Here is a 25,197-nt window from a genome sequence, read left to right as displayed (position 1 = left end):
GAACTTGGGTTTCCTAGCTCTGAGGCCTGTGTGCTAACCACTCGACCACCGTGCAGCCTGTTTTCTACATTCATTAATTTTCCACAGCTTTTTCTCACGAGGGTCACGGGGGTGCTGGAGCCTATCCCAGCTGTCTTCGGGCGAGAGGCGGGGTACACCCTGGACGGGTTGCCAGCCAATCACAGGGCACATATAGACAAACAACCATTCACACTCACATTCATACCTATGGACAATTTGGAGTGGCCAATTAACCTAGCATGTTTTTGGAATGTGGGAGGAAACTGGAGTACCCGGAGAAAACCCACGCATGCACTGGGAGAACTCCATACTGAGATAATGCGAAGGTGGAATTGAACTCAGGTCTCCTAGCTGTGTGGCCTGCACGCTAACCACTCGATCACCGCTCATAAGGCATTTAAAAGACTCATTCAAAGACGCTATGAAAGTTTTGTATAATCCTACGCTGGTCACTAGGTGTCAGTAATGTTAAGGTAATATTCAGCAAGACATAAACGCCAGATTTGATCGCCAGAACAACAGGCTTTTATTGCAGGTTCGGGTGATCTCATAATAGACACGGTAAAAAAGATCCTAATTATACATCAGCTAATGTTGCTGCGGTAACCCAGACCAAGCCAAAACTCAACTCTGAATAGTCACTTCCTGTCCGCCCGCCGCTCAACTCCCCCATGGGAACCCATTTATAGCAACACACATGAGACCAAGTCTTATTTATGGTTTATTTACTCCGATCATGTCTACTATACTGGGTAATATGAGAAACCGGAGTATCCGGAGAAAACGGGTAGAACACTCCACACTGAGATAACTCAAAGGTGGAATTGAACTCGTGTCTCCTAGCTGTGTGGCCTGCGCGCTAACCACTCGTCCAACGTGCAGCCCAATTCAGGGACATATTAATCATATTGTACTGACCGATCAGACCCATTTTCCTGTGTTTCCGGTTCTATGGTTAGCGACACTTTTCTGTGATAGCCTCACAACAATGCCAAAGAAAAAGCAAAGCCACTTGTAGAGTGAGTGGGTCCTTCATATCCAAACTGAGCTAAGTATATTCATTCATTCATTCATTCATTTTCTATTGCTTTTTCCTCATGAGGGTCGCGGGGGTGCTGGAGCCTATCCCAGCTACCTTCGGGCAAGAGGCGGGGTACAACCTGGACTGGTGGCCAGCCAATCACAGGGCACATATAGACAAACAACCATTCACACTCACATTCATACCTATGGACAATTTGGAGTCGCTAATTAACCTAGCATGTTTTTGGAATGTGGGAGGAAACCGGAGTACCCGGAGAAAACCCACGCATGCACGGGGAGAACATGCAAACTCCACACAGAGATGGCCGAGGATGGAATTGAACCCTGGTCTCCTAGCTGTGAGGTCTGCGCGCTAACCACTGGACCGCCGTGCCGCTAAGTATATTATACTTTCCAATTTATTTATAAACTATATTTATTATATTTTCCAGGACACATTAAAATTGTGCAACAATGGAATTTCAAATTAATATTCCGGCATCATCTCATACATTATTACTTCTTGTCAGAGTTAACTGTTATATAAGAGGTTATCTTGTAATTTATTACTTTTTTTTTAAAGGTTTTGACCATGGAATAGATTATTTCTTGCCGTTATGAGAAAGTTTATATTAAAATCAAAACAAACGGGAGATATAGCGGTGTACAAATGAGGTGAACATGATGTGAGCGTGCTTTCTCAACAAACGCACATTTAACTTATAGACTATAAAGAATGTGTGGAGATATGAGTATTATCATTGAGAGGCACGCAAGAGTTTTCCCACCCAGTTCAAGGTTTTGAAAGTAAACAAAACGCATTCCTCGGCTTGTGTCTCGCAGTGTTTACTTTTGAAAGAAAAATGTCTTCCACTCCTCTGCTCGATAACAGGGTTGATTTATTCAGTTTCATATTCATTTCAACTAAACACACAACTACTCCTGCGTCTTATCACACCAAAAAGACAGAGCAGGAAGTGAGTTTTTTTTTTTTTTTTTAAAGTCCGGCGTGATGGACGTATTCTTTTTGAATTGACCCCCAGGTCAAAATAATATTTAGTTAAATTATTCTCATCTCCTTATGAATCCCATTTCCATATATTGCCGCTTCATGCCTTATTTATCATCTCCTTACCATTACCATGCAGACGACATCCAAACTGTCACCCCTTTCTCCCTCTGAACAGTTTAGTAAATATCAAACCGTATTTATTATTAATAAACCCACTGCTGAAAATCCCTTTTTCATTCATCAATTATTCACACAGTCAAAAGCTTGGGGGAGTACGGGCGCCCTCCATTTGAAGCCACGGTGGCCAGCGTAATTAACGGCGATTGGCTCACGCTGCTTCATATCATCTGAGTGACATCATACATTTGGTAATAGTAATACTAACGGTTTTATTTCATTTGAACATGCATCAGATTACAATTGAATGCATCACATAATCAGTTCACAGTTCCACATGTCCAAAAGGAGTAGGAAGAAGCAAAGCTTATTAAATCCTACCCCTCCATCTGGTACTTTTACAATCAGTAACTGTTACATTTGTTCACTTCCTGCTTTCCTCATATAATGTAAGATTATTTTTTTTTATTATTATTTTTGTCACGTACCGAAGTACAAGGTTTATTTATTTATTTTAATTTTTTTTTTTAAATTTTAAATTTTAAATTTTAAATTTTAAATTTTAAATTTTTAATTTTTAATTTTTAATTTTTAATTTTTAATTTTTAATTTTTAATTTTTAATTTTTAATTTTTTAAATTTTTATTTTTATTTTTTCATTTGTTATTTTTAATTTATTTTTTATTTTTTATTTTTTATTTTTTATTTTTTATGTTTTATTTTGTATTTTGTATTTTGTATTTTGTATTTTGTATTTTGTATTTTGTATTTTGTATTTTTTATTTTTTATTTTTTATTTAATTTAGCAAACATCAACTGCTTATTAAATCCTACCCCTCCATCTGGTACTTTTACAATCAGTAACTGTTACATTTGTTCACTTCCTGCTTTCCATAATACAGTTTAAGGTTTTTTTATTTTTTTTAAATAATGTAATCTAATAATGTTTTTTTAACATAGTGTTTCAAATGTACTTCTTCCCTGAGATCATATTTCTCCTCTCTTGTAGAGAAGTATTGATGACATTTTTAGCTAATTGGTTATTTTTAGCCTTATGCATTATTTTAGCTGTTTGAAGATGAACTATATCAGCAAGTTGAAGTATTAGTGATTTTAGAAATAAGGAGTTAGTATGTTCTCTGTAGGCGGCATTATGAATTATCCTTACTGGCCTTTTCTGAAGTAAGATAGTGGAGTGATTTCTGATTGAGAACAAATTTTGCTTTGTTCAATACTGAAATATTTCAATGCAATGCGAGTTGATTTTATTAGCACTGCACCCCTGCTGCTTCTTACAGCACCTCGCTGCACCCCCCCCCACACCCCGCCTTTACACCTTACCTTCAGTCAATCATTGATGGATTCGCATGTACACGCTATGTCCCACACATACACACGATTTGTTTCAATCTCCTATACCTCCGAGCACCAACCAACGAATGAGCTCTGATGTTTGTAAAAATAGCACAATAGTGTGGATTCCTACACACACACACACACACACATATATACACACACACACACACACACGCCTCATCCATGTGCTCCCTCACAGTAACCTCAGTTGGCTCCCCGGCTGTGCAAGCTGTTTCTCCCATCAACATGTGTTTACTGGCAGGGGACCCTTATGTTTGCATTAGTGAGAGGCAATAAACAGGAAGGGGCCGCCCTGGGCGCCAAAGACTACTGTTTTTAGGACCCCCCCCCCCCCCCCAAAAAAAAAAAAACACTCATCATAATGTGGATTAAGTGTGAGAATTTTTTATTTTTTTGGAAGTGGGACCACACATGCCACACTAGAGCGTCCAGATCTCCTCTTTGATGAATTTGTCCCACTCTAGTGGAAATCTCACCACCTGGTTATGTGTGTGTTGTGTTGATGCTAAATAAAGGTAGCTCGCTTGGCACGATAAACAAAGACAAAGATGACTACCATGGCTTATTATTTTTGGTTAATCAATAGATCCTTGAATAACTAATGAAGCAACATGAAAGAGTGCGTCTATTAACAGCCGCAGGCGAGTGATGGACGCCATTGTTTTCATCTCTCAGTAAAAAGGCCTTGCTTTTGTTGGAATATGATAATGATTCTCTTCTTTTTGGTTGGGCGTTTGCGTCCATTTTATGACAACGGGATCATTCCAGATCAAACCGCACCTGGAATAAAGTCCATTTTTATTCCATTTCCAAAGAATTCCAGTTTGAAAAAAAAACTGGTAGATGGATGGATGGACGGACGGACGGACCATGTTAATGGACTGTCTAATGAATAAACAGTTTGATCTGATTAATCACATTTTAAATTAATCATGATTAGTGATTGCATGGAGTGTCCAACCTCCATGCTGCGTATATACAATGGAACCTTGGTTAGCATGTTTTTTTTGGTTAACATCGAAAATTGTCTAATGAATAAACAATTTAATCTGATTAATCACATTTTAAATTAATCATTAAACAAAACCTCCATTCTGCGTTTGGCGGCGGTAAAAATGTATTAATAAACTTGTTTGTGAACAATTTAATAAAATATCAACAAAATATTGTACATGAATATATACAATGGAACCTTGGTTAGCATGTTTTTTTTTGGTTAAAATCGAAAATTGTCTAATGAATGAACAATTTAATCTGATTAATCACATTTTAAATTAATCATTAAACAAAACCTCCATTCTGCGTTTGGCGGCGGTAAAAATGTATTAATTAACTTGTTTGTGAACAATTTAATAAAATATCAACAAAATATTGTACATGAATATATACAATGGAACCTTGGTTAGCATGTTTTTTTTGGTTAACATAAAAAATTGTCTAATGAATGAACAGTTTAATCTGATTAATCACATTTTAAATTAATCATTAAACAAAACCTCCATTCTGCGTTTGGCGGAGGTAAAAATGTATTAATAAACTTGTTTGTGAACAATTTAATAAAATATCAACAAAATATTGTACGTGAATATATACAATGGAACCTTGGTTAGCATGGGTTTTTTTGGTTGACATCGAAAATTTACAACAGAATTTGTTCCTGTTTGCGTACAATATAGTGCTCCAGCTGTGTTCTTCTTGTATGTTAATGGACTGTCTAATGAATAAACAATTTAATCTGATTAATCACATTTTAAATTAATCATTAAACAAAACCTCAATTCTGTGTTTGGCGGAGGTAAAAATGTATTAATAAACCTGTTTGTGAACAATTTAATAAAATATCAACAAACTATTGTACGTGAATATTTACAATGGAACCTTGATTAGCATGTTTTTTTTGGTTAACATTTGTTCCTGTTTGCATACAATATAGTGCTCCAGCTGTGTTCTTCTTGTATGTTAATGCATTGTCTAATGAATAAACAGTTTAATCTTAATAATCACATTTTAAATTAATCATGATTAATGATTGCATGGCGTGTCCAACCTCCATGCTGCGTTTGGCAGAGGTAAAAATTTATTAATAAACTTGTTTGTGAATAATTTAATAAAATATCAACAAAATATTGTATGTGAATATATATACAGTGGAACCTTGGTTAGCATGTTTTTTTTTGGTTAACATTTGTTCCTGTTTGCGTACAATATAGTGCTCCAACTGTGTTCTTCTTGTATGTTAATGAATAAACAGTTTAATCTTAATAATCACATTTTAAATTAATCATGATTAATCACCATTAGCAACATTGTCTGACAATATGCCCGTTTTACATGTCTCCATTCTTTTGTCCATCCATCCATTTTCTATACCGCTTATCCTCATTAGGGTCATGGGGGTATGCTGGAGCCTATCCCAGCTCACAAGAGAAATGACTTGAGATGACTCAAAAGTGTCCACTCAGCAATTTTTTGATGGTATCTGGCTGGCATATTTGGCTCTAAACCTTTTTAATAACACCTAAAATCTTATATTTTGAACGGTGGCCACATTGAAGTTTCCCCCCCGTAAAGTGAAAACCAGAAGTGAGGGACGGTGCCTCTAGATCACGTGGTTGCAACCCTGCAATAGTATTGATCCGATATTGATACTCCAGTATCAATATGGATCGATCCACCCACACCAAATACAGACGCCCAAACATTAAGAGATAACGTACGACCCAACTGTGATGCAGTGATTTATGATTTGGCTGGGTGGAGTCCCAACTATTTTGCCTCTGCACACCATGCAAAATGTCACAACATCATTAAAGCACATCATTCGTTTCCCTCATGAGATTAATGAAGGGAATCCATCTTTCTAAGGAGTCATAAATCTATATTGTGACTTACAATTACAATCGCAAGTCACAACACAATACCTATGAAACGTCACACCGCTAGCAAACCGACATTGATGTAAATTTGTTAAGCTTTCTAGACTGTACAGAGACACAGAGATTGATTGACATTGGTCTACAGTCCCTTACCCTTAGCCAATCACGACACGGTGCACGTTCTTTCAGCAAGGCCGTGAAAGGTGAACCGTGGTATAGTGATGATACCAAGAAGATGCAGTACAGGCCGACACCAATGTGGATACTGATATTTTTTTACTCAAACATTTTCAAGATCAGGCTGCACGGTGGTCGAGTGGTTAGCGCACAGGCCTCACAGTTCGATTCCACCCTTGGTCATCTCTGTGTGGAGTTTGCATGTTCTCCATGTTTTCTCCCACATTCCAAAAACATGCTAGGTTAATTAGCGACTCCAAATTGTCCATAGGTATGAATGTGAGTGTGAATGGTTGTTTGTCTATATGTGCCCTGTGATTGGCTGGCCACCAGTCCAGGGTGTACCCCGCCTCTCGCCTGAAGACAACTGGGATAGGCTCCAGCACCCCCCACGACCCTTGTGAGGAAAAGCGGTAAAAAATGAATGAATTAATGCAGAAAACAGGCTGCACGGTGCCCGAGTGGTTAGCGCGCAGGCCTCACAGTTCGATTCCACCCTTGGTCATCTCTGTGTGGAGTTTGCATGTTCTCCATGTTTTCTCTGGGTACTCCGGTTTCCTCCCACATTCTAAAAACATGCTAGGTTAATTGGCGACTCCAAATTGTCCATAGGTATGAATGTGAGTGTGAATGGTTGTTTGTCTATATGTGCCCTGTGATTGGCTGGCCACCAGTCCAGGGTGTACCCCGCCTCTTGCCTGAAGACTGCTGGGATAGGCTCCAGCACCCCCGCCACCCAAGTGAGGATAAGTGGTAGAAAATTAATGAATGAAAAATTGCAGGCTGCACGGCGGACAAGTGGTTAGCGCGCAGGCCTCACAGCTATGAGACCCGAGTTCAATTCCACCCTCGGTTATCTCTGTGTGGCGTTTGCATGTTCTCCCCGTGCATGCATGTTTTTTTTTTTCCGGGTACTCCGGTTTCCTCCCACATTCCAAAAACATGCTAGGTTAATTAGCGACTCCAAATTGTCCATAGGTATGAATGTGAGTGTGAATGGTTGTTTGTCTATATGTGCCCTGTGATTGGCTGGCCACCAGCTGGGATAGGCTCCAGCACCCCTGTGACCCTTGTGAGGATAAACGGTGGAAAATGAATGAAATAATTAATGAATAATAGGCAGTGCCTGCACGGTGTTGAGTGGTTAGCGCACAGGTCTCACAGCTAGGAGACCCGTGTTCAATTCCACAAGTGGCCATCTCTGTGTGGAGTTTTGCATGTGACATGAGTGACATGAAGATTAGGAAAAAAGGCACATTTTCAAATGAAAAGTATAAAGTATCTACATCCTATATTTACTTATTGATATGGCTCCACACTAAAATTTGTAGTAAATAACAATTTAATACAAAACCCGCCCCTTGATGCACGCTCAGCCAATAGAGGGACCTCAGGGGCGGGGTCATTGTGGGCAAGAGGTGTGTGTGGGGGGGTCTCCCTACCCCACCTCTACCCCAATTGGCGTGGATGCGTATGAGGCAGAGAGGGCTCCACACACTATAGAGCTGGTGCCAAATGTGGTGTAACCCCCCCCTCAGGTCCCCCACGCAACAGAAGAGCGAGTGTGTGCGTGAGAGTGTGTGCGTGTGGCAAGAGGAGAGAGAGGAGTGTGTGTTCCATACATCATCACAGTGAGAGAGAGAGAGAGAAAGAGAGAGAGAGAGAAAGAGAGAGGAGACGAGTAAGAGAAGCAAAGCTCCCACAGTCACAGGAGGAGAGCGCAACGTGTGCACAGGAGCGGACCGCGCTCGTCCGAGGGTTTGATTCCGAGGGAAGAGAACCGGAAAGTTATTAAGAGTGGGGATGCATCTGTGACAAGACTTCCACGAAGTGTTTTGGACTTATTCAGAGCGATTGCATTGAAGTGGATAATAATAATAATAATAATAATAATAATAATAATAATAATATCACGGGAGTGCGTGTCTGTGAAGGAGTCAGCGTTTATTCCACGCAACGCAGCGGGACCACCAAGGAGCAACTATGATCGTGCTTTATCTCATCTTTTGCCTTGTGACCACAGGTAAGCCCACTCTTTACTTTATGTCCATTTATGTCTTATTACGCGCTGCGTCAAGACATCCATCCACTCCACGCAGGACCACATCAGCACATCCACACCATGCAATGCAGCAGCACAGTACTTGCACGTACATACACTTACTTTGTGTAGCGTGATTACATCAGTATGGCGGAACACAATGCGTGGATTACTCTTTGCTTGGCATTCTTATATATTCAGAAGCGTTGAACGTGGAATTTGCCACGAAGAAATGCATGAGAAGATGATAAAGGAGTGGAAAGTGGCGTCAAAAGCTGACTTTGGTCAATGGAAGGAATCTTGGAAATGACAGAAATGTGATATATTTGTCACCAGGGTGGGATTTGGACATTGAATGCAACATTTTTTGGTTACTATTTGGTGCGTTTTTAGTACAAATATACATTGTTATGTAGAATAAAAGGAAAAATATCTTATTTTTCTTAATTTCTTTCAGACATGCATACTATGTTGCATTAATGTATCTCACATATACACTTATAATATCTGTTTATATACTTACATATGTATACACACATATATACGTATATATATACATATATATATATACACACAGACATACACAACACCTCATTACTACACATGTCTGAAAAGGAGCAGGAAGAAGCAAAGCTTATTAAATACTACCCCTTATTTCTCCAAAATAAGTGATTTTTTTCCACATATATAATCACAGAATCTTACATAAGACAAAACAACAAAAGAAGAGTGGGAACATCGGACACCCCAGCAAAACCCTATTGCCGAAACACACCACCAACCCACCTGGCCCCGACTCCCCCTACACCCCCCCCCCTAGCCCAGCCCCCGAGTGCACCCACCTATTATATTAAGTTCATTATTATTATTTTATGTAACAATGTTTATGTACAACAACCGTAAAAAGAAGGCATGGAATCGAACACTCGCGGAATGTTGTTCAGGACAGACAAGGCTGTGTTTGCTTAAAAAGCCATTTGCTGCCCAGCACCTCTGCACCAATACCCCTCCCACTGTTCTGTTCCACATGGTTTTGTCATTAGAAGGTGAGGGTGGGGGTGGGTGATTGGGGGGTGGGGGGTGGTGGGGGGGTGATGAGATGCCAGGAGACCTTTGCTCTCTGACAGACGAGCAACAGCTGGATGAAAAGAAGGAAAGAGACAGTGGCACTTTTTTTTTTCCCGCCGCCCCATGCTCCGATACACACAAATACACACAAATACACACAAATACACACAAATACACACAAATACACACAAATACACACATGCTCCCAAATCAGGAAAATGGTAGCAGCTGCCCTAATTAGACTGTAAGACACCTTGGAGCTCTTTTTCATGCAAAGTCATCACAACTCCAAGACTGCGAGAATATATCCACTCGTGATGACATGTGATTTCCCATGTGACCTCCTCCTGTCAATCAGCAGCAAAAACAGGTAATAGTCGGAATTGTACCGTTTTGATCTAGTGTTACTTCTTTAGTTTAGCTTTCATGCATGAATGTTAGTTATAGAAACTCTTAATCACCCCCCCCCCTCATATGATAAATAAAGGAATTTGATTGCATCACAACATGATGCACATGATCCCCCTCACTCATGCCCGAAGGAATTGGATTCCATACCGCATGTGTTTCCCGAGCAACTCTTATTCCGCTTTGGGAATCTTGTGTCTCGTCAGAGTCGAGTTCAAAGGATGAATGCTGAGATTACAAGTTTCCCCTCCGCTGCCTCTTAAGTTGGATTCCCACTCCATGATAGGTGTTATTAAAAAAGGTTTAGAGCCAAATATGCTAGCCATTGAGTCATCTCAGGTCATTTCTCTTGCCTAAAGTCAGCTGGGATAGGCTCCAGCATACCCCCACGACTCTTAATGAGGACAAGTGGTGTAGAAAATAGATGGATGGACAAAAGAATGGAGACACGTAAAATGGGCATATTTTCAGACATTGTTGCTAATGGTGATTAATCATGATTAATTTAAAATGTGATTATTAAGATTAAACTGTTTATTCATTAGACAGTCCATTAACATACAAGAAGAATACAGTTGGAGCATTATATTGTATGCAAACAGGAACAAATGTTAACCAAAAAAAACCATGCTAACCAAGGTTCCACTGTATTTATTCACATACAATATTTTGTTGATATTTTTAGTAAATTGTTCACAAACAAGTTTATTAATACATTTTTACTTCTGCCAAAAGCAGCATGGAGGTTTTGTTTAATGATTAATTTAAAATATGATTAATCAGATTAAATTGTTTATTCATTAGACAGTCCATTAACATACAAGAAGAACACAGTTGGAGCACTATATTGTACGCAAACAGCAACAAATGTTAACCAAAAAAACCATGCTAACCAAGGTTCCATTGCATATCTTCACATACGATATTTTGTTGATATTTAGTTAAATTGTTCACAAACAAGTTTATTAATACATTTTTTACCCCCGCCAAACACAGCATGGAGGTTTTGTTTAATGATTAATTTAAAATATGATTAATCAGATTAAACTGTTTATTAATTAGACAGTCCATTAACATACAAGAACACAGTTGGAGCACTATAATGTATGTAAACAGGAACAAATTTTGGCGTAAATTTTTTATGTTAACCAAAAAAACATGCTAACCAAGGTTCCACTGTATATATTCACATACAATATTTTGTTGATATTTTGTTAAATTGCTCACAAACAAGTTTATTAATACATTTTTACCTCTGCCAAACGCAGCATGGAGGTTTTGTTTAATGATTAATTTAAAATGTGATTAATCAGATTAAATTGTTTATTCATTAGACAGTCCATTAACATACAAGAAGAACACAGTTGGAACACTATATTGTACGCAAACAGGAACAAATGTTAACCAAAAAAAACATGCTAACCAAGGTTCCACTGTATATATTCACATACAATATTTTGTTGATATTTTGCTAAATTGTTCACAAACAAGTTTATTAATGAATTTCTTACGTTAGTTTCTTACCTTAATTTAAAATGTGATTAATCAGATTAAATAGTTTATTCATTAGACAGTCCATTAACATACAAGAAGAACACAGCTGGAGCACTATATTGTATGTAAACAGGAACAAATTTTGGCGTAAATTTTCGATGTTAACCAAAAAAACATGCTAACCAAGGTTCCATTGTATATATTCACGTACAATATTTTGTTGATATTTTATTAAATTGTTCACAAACAAGTTTATTAATACATTTTACCTCCGCCAAACACAGCATGGAGGTTTTTTTAATGATTAATTTAAAATGTGATTAATCAGATTAAATTGTTTATTTATTAGACCGTCCATTAACATACAAGAAGAACACAGTTGGAGCACTATATTGTATGCAAACAGGAACAAATTTTGGCGTAAATTTTCAATGTTAACCAAAAAAAACCATGCTAACCAAGGTTCCACTGTATATATTCACATACAATATTTTGTTAAATTGTTCACAAACAAGTTTATGAATACATTTTTACCTCCGCCAAACGCAGCATGGAGGTTTTGTTTAATCATTAATTTAAAATGTGATTAATCAAATTAAATTGTTTATTCATTAGACAGTCCATTAACATACAAGAAGAACACAGTTGGAGCACTATATTGTACGCAAACAGCAACAAATGTTAACCAAAAAAACCATGCTAACCAAGGTTCCATTGCATATCTTCACATACGATATTTTGTTGATATTTTGTTAAATTGTTCACAAACAAGTTTATTAATACATTTTTTACCTCCGCCAAACACAGCATGGAGGTTTTGTTTAATGATTAATTTAAAATATGATTAATCAGATTAAACTGTTTATTCATTAGACAGTCCATTAACATACAAGAACACAGTTGGAGCACTATATTGTATGCAAACAGGAACAAATTTTGGCGTAAATTTTTTATGTTAACCAAAAAAAACATGCTAACCAAGGTTCCACTGTATATATTCACATACAATATTTTGTTGATATTTTGTTAAATTGCTCACAAACAAGTTTATTAATACATTTTTACCTCTGCCAAACGCAGCATGGAGGTTTTGTTTAATGATTAATTTAAAATGTGATTAATCAGATTAAATAGTTTATTCATTAGACAGTCCATTAACATACAAGAAAAACACAGTTGGAGCACTATATTGTATGCAAACAGGAAGAAATTTTGGCGTAAATTTTCGATGTTAACCAAAAAAAAACCATGCTAACCAAGGTTCCACTGTATATATTCACATACAATATTTTGTTAAATTGTTCACAAACAAGTTTATGAATACATTTTTACCTCCGCCAAACGCAGCATGGAGGTTTTGTTTTTTCCGAGGTTCATCTGTTTGTGTTCGAAATAACTTAGATTTTCAGGAATGGTCGAAAATGGGATATGGAGGAACGGATGGCATTTTGGGGGCGATCCGAATCGCTATGTGGATCTGGCAAGGATCCTTTAACATTGCAATGAAAAAATTGCAATGGAAAAATCACATCTTTGGTCCCTTTAAAAAAAATAAATATAAAAATATAATAATAAAAAAAAATATATATATATATATAAAAAAATATATATATATTAAAATATATATATATATTTTTTTATATATATATATATTTTTTTTTTTATTATTATATTTTTATATTTATTTTTTCATGTGTGTGTTACTGGTGACGAGGACGTGCGAGTCCATGTGTTTAATGAGCCACAGGCAGCTGTTAGACGCTTACCAAAGGCTCTTGTGGAAGACGGGAGAAGCTTTTTAACCGAGCATCATCTCTCCTCTTCCCCATTACTGGAGATTTGTTTCATCCCGGTGCAGCGCAGGCATGTTTGTGGGCCGGGTGACAGCGTTGGTCCCTACAGGGCTGCTTTAAGAAAAAGTGCATATTTCATGAGCGATGGTTCTTTGAATTCTTATATGTAAAGGCGGGAGTGGGTTCATAGAGGGCCGACGGAGTCTTGTTGCGGGGATAAAGCTTCCATGTGTCACTAGTGTCCTAATGATTATAAGCGGCAGGAAAACACTAGGGACGAGCGCCGAGCATCGTTGACCTTTTCGTCCTCTTGTCGAACACACCCATATTTCCTTAATTGTATTCCCTCCGACTGCCCCCTCCCTTAGAGACCGATGTGGCTTAGTGGGAGAAAGTTTGCTGGCAGGAATTTCATCCAGCCGCTGAACAGAGTTGGACACGAGTTGCACCATAGTGCCGATGCAGCAGAATGTGGATAGAGCTGAGTCTTGGAGAGGAGCGTCTTGCATTATTTAAGAGACATAGTCAAGCCTAAGATGCCTCTTAGCTTACTTTGACTTCCTGTCTATCTGAGTATTGGTTTTACTGCTGCGGGTTTTGTATTTAACATTGGATCACTTGTGGGTGAAAAGATGGACAAAATTAATCAGGCACTAATAAGGGCATTTTTCTACTGGAGAGGAATTTGAGAACCCTGACCTCAACCCCATCAAGCACCTTTGGACACAGAATCCCAGAGACGCACACCAAAATCTTGTAGAAAGTGTTCTGAAAAGTACTGTTTATTTATTTACAATATTTCTCCATTTAGTGGCAAGGGCCTGTTTATTTACTCAACCGCAGAGAGGACCAGGCGACTGCTATGCAGTCATCCCTTGTCTCGTTATTATTATTATTATTATTATGTGCTTGTGTCCCTTTTTTTAGGAGCACTTTGTAAACAACAGACCATGTCAAAAAAACGAAATTGATAAAACCATCAAAAGGTTGGCTCAGGCCATGATGCCAGGTTGTATGTTGAGTTTAAACCCCCGGGCCGTAGTTGGCCCACCCCTGTTGTAGCTCCTATTCGTTTGTTCTATGGGGCTAAAAATGCAACAACCATAACTGATTTTGAATCGAGGCCTGGCATCTATTAGAGTGGAGGCACTCCACCGGCCCGCTAATTTGCACCGCCTCCTACCTCTAAACAGCCATTTAATGCAGTACGCACACGCAAACAAACAGTAATGGATGACCGATCTGTTAAACAATAGTCTGCTGCTGAAGACGCCGTGCGCACTTTGCATTGTGATCCCTCCTAAACGGGCCGCTACACGTGTGTGGAAAGGAGAAACTGCAAGGAAAAAGGAAACAATGGCGCTTCATAATGCCGACTGCCGCTAATCAGCTTTGCTATGCGGGTAAACACAGATAAAGAACTTGGCAACGTGTCGCCGTGCATTGTTAGCAAATCAGGCGCCGTGACCTGACACAGGAAGACGCCAGGTAGGAAACTGTTGCCGGCCACCCATCCTCTTTTGTCTCTACTTTCTCCTTGCGTCTCCTCGTACGTGTGTACATCCTCACCTTGTCTCCCTCTGGGTTCAGTCGCAGCATCCGGAGAGGAAATGACAAAGACATGGGACAATGGAAAAAAAAAAAAAAAAAAAAAATGGGGGGCCGTGTCAGCTTCCTGTCTTCCTGCCTCGAGACATCTTCCCCTGGAACTCCACCTTAGGCTGGATCGTCAATATAAACTTGTTTACTCCTTCATTTTTCTTTGCAAACACTGGAATGGAAAGGAGAATAAGGGAATTAATTCCGCGTACGTCATTAAAACAGCACCTCAAGGGATCAAGTCACGTTTATACAGTAGAAAATATTAAAAAAAAAAAAAAAAAAAAAAGTGTGTTGCCTTCCTGCACATTCACGATAAAGTCGTGAGAGAGGCGTGGATTTCATAACCGGTGTCCGTACAGTAAATTGAAATATGTCTCATGCAGCACAGCAATACGTGTTATCTTGTGTTCCTTCACCTTGTATGTATCAGACGTAGCTTAGCTGCAGAAGGATTCCGGAGAAAAGCAGCTTAGGTAGGAATACACCTCGGGAAAAAAAGGCATTGTAAGAACAACATTTCTTATTTTTGTCCTGCAAAGAAAGGGAAGACATTTGGGTGTCATATCCGAAACAGGAAAACATCAGAAATGCTGTCTAAAACCTTACAATAGATACTGCTAAATAACCCACCATGGGGCCAAAACAAGTTGAGAGTGCTAGCACTTTGAAAAAAGTACATGTTGAATTAATTATTGTCAGAATATACGGGATGTCGACGTAATTTATCAATAGTAAGTTCCATCTCTTCGTTGTGTATAATCATTTTTTATTGTTTTCTAATTGGTTGCACGGTGGAGGAGTGGTTTTAAATTTATTATCTTAATATTATCATTTTCTACCGCTTATCCTCACAAGGGTCGCGGGGGTGCTGGAGCCTACCCCAGCTGTCTTCAGGCGAAAGGTGCCGTACACCCTGGACTGGTGGCCAGCCAATCACAGGGCACATATAGACAAACAACCATTCACACTCACATTCATACCTATGGACAATTTGGAGTCGCTAATTTACCTAGCATGTTTTTGCAATGTCGGAGGAAACCGGAGTACCCGGAGAAAACCCACAAATGCACGGGGAGAACATGCAAACTCCACACAGAGATGGCCGAGGGTGGAATTGAACCCTGGTCTCCTAGCTGTGAGGCCTGCGCGCTAACCACTCAACCGCCGTGCAGCCCTATTTTGTATTTATTCAAGGAAAATTACGGCTCTTTTCTATATTTTTGTTGTTAATTTAAGTTTAGTTTTAGTTACTTTTAGTTGTCCGATTATATTATTATTATTGTCCAATTAAATGCTGAGGGTCATTGGAAAGGGACGCTAGACATAAATGGCCCCCAGGCCGCACTTTGGTTAGCCCTAGGTCCACAAATATGTGGGTAGGTGGTTTTGAAACATTCATTCATTTTCTACAGCTTATCCTCACTAGGGTCGCGGGGGTGCTGGAGCCTATCCCAGCTGTCTTCAGGCAAAAGGCGGAGTACACCCTGGACTGGTGGCCAGCCAATCACAGGGCACATATAGACAAACAACCATTCACACTCACATTCATACCTATGGACAATTTGGAGTCGCCAATTAACCTAGCATGTTTTTGGAATGTGGGAGGAAACCGGAGTACCCGGAGAAAACCCACACATGCACGGGGAGAACGTGCAAACTCCACGCAGAGATGGCCAAGAGTGGAATTGAACTCGGGTCTCCTAGCTGTGTGGCCTGCGTGCTAACCACTCGTCCGCCGTGCAGCACTATTTTCATTCATTCATTCATTTTCTACCGTTTATCCTCACAAGGGTGGCGAGGGGTGCTGGAGCCTATCCCAGCTGACTTCAGGCGAGAGGCGGGGTCCACCCTGGACTGGTGGCCAGCCAATCACAGGGCACATATAGACAAACAACCATTCACACTCACATTCATACCTATGGACAATTTGGAGTCGCTAATTAACCGAGCATGTTTTTGGAATGTGGGTGAGGGTGGAATTGAACCCTGGTCTCCTAGCTGTGAGGCCTGCGCACTAACCACTCGTCCACCGTGCCGGTTTTGAAACATAATAATATAATAAAAATGCTCTCTGCAGGATGCTCTGAGCTGATGACATATGCTCATTCGCCACATATGACTCACCAGAGGCAACATGCGTGTACACATGGGGGGGGGGGGGGGGTCAAGGGCGCTCACAGGATGATAAGTTGACATGAGTGTGTGAGGCATCTTCAGAGCTTTTTGCCCTTTCTGGAACTATTAGTCAAAGTCCAAATGTCTCATTAATGATGTTGCTACAGAGCAGGATATGTCATCTGGTTTAGAATTTAGAGGTAGAAGAAAAGCGTCTCCTCTTTGGTATTTAGCACACATTGAACTCAACTGTAGTTTATCACGGCAACATAATTCATCTTCACTCCTAAAAAAGATGCGGTGGAATTAAAATGTTAATGAAATGCTTCCGACATCTCCATAAAGTAGGTTGACAGTGCATCTATGTGTGCATGCAAGTAGTTCAGATCAGATTTAAGGAGGTCTTTGAAGCTGGAGGAAGCGCATTAGATTGCATACTCACACGAGGATGTTTGTACCGTGCTGGACTTGGGCACGATTCCCTATCTCCCTGCCCCCACCCCTCCCTACCCTAGCCTGCATGCATTCACACCCAGCCTGTTTGCTGATGCTGTTGATTATTTACAGTCGTCTTTTCATTCGTTCATTCATTCTTTTTCTATTGCTTATCCTCACAACGGTCACAAGGGTGCTGGAGCCTATCCCAGCTGTCTTCAATTGGCCAGCCAATCACAGGGCACATATAGACAAACAACCATTCACACTCACATTCATACCTATGGACAATTTGGAGTCGCTAATTAACCTAGCATGTTTTTGGAATGTGGGAGGGAACCGGAGTACCCGGAGAACATGCAAACTCCACACAGAGATGGCCGAGGGTGGAATCGAACTCCGGTCTCCAAGTTGAGAGGCCTAGGCGCGAACCACTTGACTGTCGTGCAGCCCAGAAAAATAATAATTAATATAATGATCAGCTTCCTTCATTCATTCATTTTCTACCGCTTATCCTCACGAGGGTTGCGGGCGTGCTGGAGCCTATCCCAGCTGTCTTGAAGCGAGAGGCGGGGTACACCCTGGACTGGTGGCCAGCCAATCACAGGGCACATATAGACAAACAACCATTCACACTCACATTCATACCTATGGACAATTTGGAGTCGCTAATTAACCTAGCATGTTTTTGGAATGTGGGAGGAAACCGGAGTACCCGGAGAAAACCCACGCACGCACGGGGAGAACATGCAAACTCCACACAGAGATGGCTGAGGGTGGAATCGAACTCAGGTCTCCAAGCTGTGAGGCCTATGTTCTAACCACTTGACCGTCGTGCAACCCGGAATAATAATTCATTCATTCATTCATTTTCTACCGCTTTTCCTCACGAGGGTCGTGGGCATGCTGGAGCCTATCCCAGCTGTGTTTTTTTTTTCTGGGTACTCCGGTTTCCTCCCACATTCCAAAAACATGCTAGGTTAATTAGCGACTCCAAATTGTCCATAGGTATGAATGTGAGTGTGAATGGTTGTTTGTCTATATGTGCCCTGTGATTGGCTGGCCACCAGTCCAGGGTGTACCCCGCCTCTTGCCTGAAGACAGCTGGGATAGGCTCCAGCACCCCCGCGACCCTTGTGAGGATAAGCGGTAGAAAATGAATGATTGAATGCAGAAAACAGGCTGCACGGTGGTCGAGTGGTTAGCACGAAGACTTCACAGCTAGAAGACCAGAGTTCAATTCCACCCTCGGCCATCTCTGTGAGGAGTTTGCATGTTCTCCCAGTGCATGCGTGGGTTTTCTCCGGGTATTCCGGTTTCCTCCCACATTCCAAAAACATGCTAGGTTAATTAGCGACTCCAAATTGTCCATAGGTATGAATGTGAGTGTGAATGGTTGTTTGTCTATATGTACACTCATGAGGAAAAGCGGTAGAAAATGAATGAATGAATGTATTTTATTTCTATTATAAAACATCACGGTTATCACTAACAACTTGCGAGGAATGGCGACTTGGCTCAGTAAAAAACACTTAGTCGTGCCTTTATCAAGTAGCGAAGTGCAGCAGCAATCAGCCAGCCTTTCTAAAGCACCAAAGCTAATATTGTATAAGTGACTCAAACGCTAACCAAAATAGTTGCTTGGCTGTGCATCAGTCCTGTTTTTTCCCTCCACGCAATAAAAAAAAAAAAAAAGCCTGTCTTGTTTTGTAGACGAAAAGCCGAATGGAAGCGTCTTTTATTTACATTTCTTTTCCTGCAAAGAGAGAGAGAGAGAGAATTCGCCTCGGGAGGTCTGAGAGACTTGGTTGCCAATTTGCTCTCAACTGAGGGGTGTCAATCACAGCCTATCGATTGGGCTTTTAACTGCAACTCCCCCATTGGCAAAACATGTTAATGTTATTGAGCTGTGTGGAAACACCAGGAACGGCGGCGTATGTGGGTGGCGGTTGAAGAAGAAGGAGTAGGAGGGAAAAGGTGGGTCGCCTCCTGCTGTCTGTTAGGCCAAGGAATGCAGTGTGTAAAAGCGCCATGGGCTCAGCATGGGAATAACGGGGATGGATGGAAGGAAGGGGAGACAAAGAATGGGATTGGGTATTTGGAAGGGGGTGGGGGTCAAAGGGATTTGAACATTTCAGGTAATGGATATGCTTGAATTGGTGTAAAGCAAACCCGCTGGGGGGGGGGGGGGTGAAAAAGAACAACAAGGGTGTAACTTTCCGTATGCTCCGGATGAGGATTGATGGAAAGTTGATATTCCGACGCCTTAAGCCATCAGGTGTCTAACTCAATGGGCGAGGTGATGCGCGGTGGTGGTGTTGTGCGTGGACGTATTGCGTGTTTTGCGTGTGTGGGTAGTTATCGTGTATCGTGGGAGGCTTCTCGGCTCTTATGCCACATTCCCGGGAAGCCAGTAACAGTCGGATATAAGTGCTTGCCAAGCTGGCGGAGGTGAACTTAACACCCCTTGGTGGAATGAAGCAACCCAAAGCATTGTTCCAGCACATTGCACCCGTCTGACTGAGGCATCCTACTGCTGCTCGGATCCCAGGAGGGAGGGGGGGGGGGTTGAAGAAGGAACGAGGAGCGGATAGGGACTGATTGTTCCTTGCTCAGACTATCCACAGATGGGGCTACGGCACAGGATGTGTGCTTTAGAAAGTCCCAAGTGTGCTTTGGGAATGCACTGGAGGATAGAGGAAAGGATGCCAGCAGAGACAACAGTAGGGATGGGGGGGGGGGGGATAAATGTCTTCTGCTTAATATGATGATGTCAGTGCCCGGAAGAGAAGACAGCGGGAAAAGGATAGTTGGGCAGGAGCTCCCCCCCTTCTGTTTTTCCAAGCTTCCAAGCCATATGAAGCTGAAGATAATGAAGAAGCGAGGGAGGGGGAAGTGAAAAAAAGGATGAGATGCGGGGCTGCATATCCATCATAGGGTTTGGTGCAGGAGCCATTTGTACCTATTGTTCTCCATAATTTGTTTTCTCAGAGGCTGCAAAGGGAGGGGGTAAAAGGGGAGAGACGGGGCTATGGCAGCCATTTATTTTTTTTGCGCTAATTACATAAGTGAGACAGCATAATTAGGCGCATTGCTAAATAAACAATAGGCTGCGAGGGACATGCACAGAGGGAGATAGACAGGGAGGGTGTGGGTGAATTCAAATAGAACATGCTAAAAATGGGGGGGGGTAAGATGGAAAAAGCTCTTTCACTTTCACTTTGAGGTGCGTGAATCCCAGTGCAGGTGGAATTGTGCTTAATACACCTGCTAGTGATGGGAGGAAGCGGACAAAAAACAGATAAGGACAGGAATCTTATCTCCACTTTCTTGACATCAAAGCCAGAGAGCGGCTTCAGGAAGATGTTGGGGGAGAGGGGGGGGGGGTCGACCCAGCCTGCTATTTGGCACAGGTGGGATTATGTACGCCTCAGAGCGGCCGCATGGAAGTCACACAGTGGCGTGTTGAAAAATTGAGAGTATACAGTCTTCAGGATTTACTTCAGTGTGGCCAACCAGGAAGTAAACAAATCCAAAGTAGCCCAAAATAGCCCAAGCGATTATAATTCATTCATTCATTTTCTACCGCTTTTTCCTCATGAGGGTCGCAGGGGTGCTGGAGCCTATCCCAGCTGTCTTCAGGCGAGAGGCGGCGTACACCCTGGACTGGTGGCCAGCCAATCACAGGGCACATATAGACAAACAACCATTCACACTCACATTCATACCTATGGACAATTTGGAGTCGCTAATTAACCTAGCATGTTTTTGGAATGTCGGAGGAAACCGGAGTACCCGGAGAAAACCCACAAATGCACAGGGAGAACATGCAAACTCCACACAGAGATGGCCGAGGGTGGAATTGAACCCTGGTCTCCTAGCTGTGAGGTCTGCGCGCTAACCACTAGACCGCCGTGCCACCCAGCGATTATAATAATAATAATAATCATTAATATAATGATCAGCTTCCTTCATTCATTCATTCATTTTTCTACCGCTTATTCTCACAAGGGTCACGGGCGTGCTGGAGCCTATCCCAGCTGTGGGTTTTTATCCGGGTACTCCGGTTTCCTCCCACATTCTAAAAACATGCTAGGTTAATTGCCGATTCCAATTGTTTTCCGTATGGCTGCACGGTGCATAGTGGTTAGCGCGCAGGTCTCACAGGTAGAACACCCGAGTTCGATTCCACCCTCTGCCATTCTCCCCGTGCATGCGTGGGTTTTCTCCGTGGGTTTTATCCTCTCTGTGTACTCCGGTTTCGGTATGGCTGCACGGTGATTTAGTGGTTAGCACGCAGGCCTCACAACTAGCACACCCGAGTTTGATTCCACCCTTGGCCATTTTCCCCGTGCATGGGTGGGTTTTCTCCGGGTACTCCGGTTTCCTCCCACATTCCAAAAACATGCTAGGTTAATTGGCGACTCCAATTGTCTTCTGTATGGCTGCACGGTGATTTAGTGGTTAGCGCGCTGGCCTCACAGCGAGCACACCTGAGTTTGATTGCTATTCATTCATTCATTTTCTACCGCTTAACCTCACAAGGGTTGCGGGGGTGCTGGAGCCTATCCCAGCTGTCTTCAGGCGAAAGGCAGGGGTACACCCTGGACTGGTGGCCAGCCAATCACAGGGCACATATAGACAAACAACCATTCACACTCACATTCATACCTATGGACAATTTGGAGTCGCTAATTAACCTAGCATGTTTTTGGAATGTGGGAGGAAACCGGAGTACCCGGAGAACATGCAAACTCCACACAGAGATGGCCGAGGGTGGAGTTGAACCCGGGTCTCCGAGCTGTGAGGCCTGCATCATGTTTGGCTCTGTGATAAGCTGCGATAAATGAGGGATTACACCTTTAAACTGTGATGACCACATTATAAAGTATAAACTATTCAAGTACTAAAAGACATGAACTGATATTACTACTGTATTTAAATATAAAATAAGTAGTATACTCATCCTTAACGGTAACATTAACATTCCATGTGTGTTTTTAATTATAATTATACCGCCATATTGTACTGATGAACCAGGACACAGACAGATAGTACTGCTTTTCTATGTCACAGGAAGCTCCATTTGTTGTTCTATGGTTATAATCACCTTTAGTCCCATTACTGGTAATGGTATTGACTATTATTATTTTCTAAGTTCTTATGTAAAGTTTTTTCGGAATATCGACCTGGAGAGGATTGCTTTGAGGGGTTCGACTGTTAATGTCTGACAGGTCCTAATGAACCCCCGTGCATCTGCTCAGGTTTGTGTGTGTATGCATGTGTGTGTGTGGGGGGGGGGGGGTGGTGGCGTGCTGAGCTTGTCAGCAGTCTTTCAGGCCTGTGATACATGGAAAGATAAATAAGCCCCCCTTAATGAAGCCCCTCAATCAGCAGGCAGTTAAACAGATGACCACAAGACTAAGGTGGGGGGGGGGGTGGGGGGGGCAGCCAGGCTTGATTGTGAAAGTGTTCCAAGTGTCTCACACGTTAGATGAACCATTCTACTTCTCTCTAAACGCTTCTTTTGATACACAACAGTAGCTCAGGTCCACTCCCTGATTGTTCCGGGCAGTTCTTTAAAAGCCAATTTCAATGGGGGGGTTGGGGGGGGGGGCGGTCTTTGTTTAACTCCCCAAGCAGGAGTGCATTGTATCTGTTAGGTTTAAAGGTTTGTGTGTGTGCAGCTATTGGCCATGTGATGTTCTGCTATAATAAAAAAAAAAACTGGGTGTATTTCAGTGCAGTTGAGACTGTTTTTTGGAGTGGGGGGGTTGAAGGCGAGGCTGCATGAGAGAAATCAATGGCCCATTTCAACCTATTAGAGCCATGACTGTTGTGGTAATGGTGTGGAAATGGGCAGTGGTCATGTGGATCTTTTATACCTTCCAGGCTTGACTCACAACTGAAGTCCAATTCATTTCCACTTGAATCCAGATGAGGAAGAAATGTTCTCGAGAGGTTTCAAAAGACTCACATGATGACGGCGGAGAGAACAGATCACATTTTCTCATAAAAAAAAAAAAAAAAAGGAATGAAGGTTCAATTTCGCCAAAGGACAAACGACACTGGCTGGAGTTTTACATCCAAAACGATGAATCCGCTTTGCAGCTTTTGCTTCTTTTGAGCTCAGGTAAATGTGTTAACTAAGCCGTGGGTTCGTGGAATACCCACAGCGAGGTGTGGGAGACCATGTTTGCACATGTGTTTTTTTTCACACCAATTAATGAATCGCTTTATAGGCCTGCTGAGGTGACAACGATGGCCTATCTGAAAGGTCCAGAAGGCTTGGGTCATCCATTAAAGAAGCCGGTCTCATTAGTGATTGTGGTTCTTTATGCAAGAGAGGGGGAGGGGGGGCTAATCAGGGGACCACTCAAAAGCTGAGGGCCCAAAGAGGAGCCAATGAGTGCAGATTTTCCTTGGCCAGCCAATCACAGGGCACATATAGACAAACAACCATTCACACTCACATTCATACCTATGGACAATTTGGAGTCGCTAATTAACCTAGCATGTTTTTGGAATGTGGGAGGATACCGGAATACCCGGAGAAAACCCACACATGCACGGGGAGAACATGCAAACTCCACACAGAGATGGCTGAGGGCGGAATCGAAGTCGGGTCTCCTAGCTTTGAAGTCTGCGTGCTAACCACTCGACCAGCGTGCAGCCCCGATAATACAACATTCATTCATTTTCTACTGCCTATCCTCACGAGGGTCGCGGGGGAATGCTGGAGCCTATCCCAGCTGTCTTCAGGCGAGAGGCGGGGTACACCCTGGACTGGTGGCCAGCCAATCACAGGGCACATATAGACAAACAACCATTCACACTCACATTCATACCTATGGACAATTTGGAGTCGCTAATTAACCTAGCATGTTTTTGGAATGTGGGAGGAAACCGGAGTAACATGCAAACTCCACACAGAGATGAGGTCTGCGCACTCACCACTTGACCGCCGTGCAGCCCAACTAGCATACAATTTTTTGGAATTTTGGAGGAAAATCGAAGTTCCTGTGGAGAGCCCAAACTTCACAGAGATGTTCCAACGGATCTCCTGACTGACATGCTAACCATTTGGGGCTAACCTTTACTGCTCACTTTGCCACATTGTACTAAGCAGCCAGGACAAAAACATCAAAAAGTGGCACATATAGACAAACAACCATTCACACTCACATTCATACCTATGGACAATATGGTGTTGCTAATTAACCTAGCATGTTTTTGGAATGTGGGAGGAAACCTGAGTACCCGCAGAAAACCCACGCATGCACGGGGAGAACATGCAAACTCCACACAGAGGGTGGGATTGAACTCAGGTCTCCTAGCTGCCCGGTCTGCGCGCTAACCACTCGACCGCCGTGCATCTCAACAAGCATGCAATTTTTTAGAATTTTGGAGGAAATCGAAGTTCCTGTGAAGAACCCAAACCCTAACCACTTGGGGCTAACCTTTACTGCTCACTTTGCCACACTGTACTTAGCAGCCAGGACAAAAACATCAAAACGTGCCATTTATGATTCTATGGTTATCATCACACTTTTCCTCTTTGGATTAGAAAAATGTAATATTTATATATATTTCATTAATTTTAGACCGCTTATCCTCACGAGGATTACAGGGGGGGGG

The 25,197-nt window shown here is 41.8% G+C and overlaps 1 protein-coding gene across 2 annotated transcripts in view; it reads left to right on the top strand.

Moving 5' to 3' along the window:
- The first annotated feature begins 8,313 nt into the window (after positions 1-8,313).
- The window catches only part of kirrel3l (kirre like nephrin family adhesion molecule 3, like), a 70,424-nt gene continuing 53,540 nt past the window's right edge, over positions 8,314-25,197 (top strand). For both annotated transcript variants that reach the window (XM_058084148.2, XM_058084147.2), the window contains exon 1: positions 8,314-8,626. In XM_058084148.2, the coding sequence (XP_057940131.2) occupies positions 8,587-8,626 (40 nt within the window). In that variant the 5' untranslated portion in view covers positions 8,314-8,586. The remainder of the gene's footprint in view (positions 8,627-25,197) is intronic.

The sequence above is a fragment of the Doryrhamphus excisus genome, linkage group LG17, assembly GCF_037039965.1.
Source record: "Doryrhamphus excisus strain RoL-2023G ecotype Guam linkage group LG17, RoL_Dexc_Guam_v1.1, whole genome shotgun sequence".
Lineage (NCBI taxonomy): Eukaryota > Metazoa > Chordata > Actinopteri > Syngnathiformes > Syngnathidae > Doryrhamphus > Doryrhamphus excisus.
The sequence above is the reverse complement of the archived record's forward strand: the minus strand, read 5'-3'. Positions and strand labels throughout refer to the sequence as shown.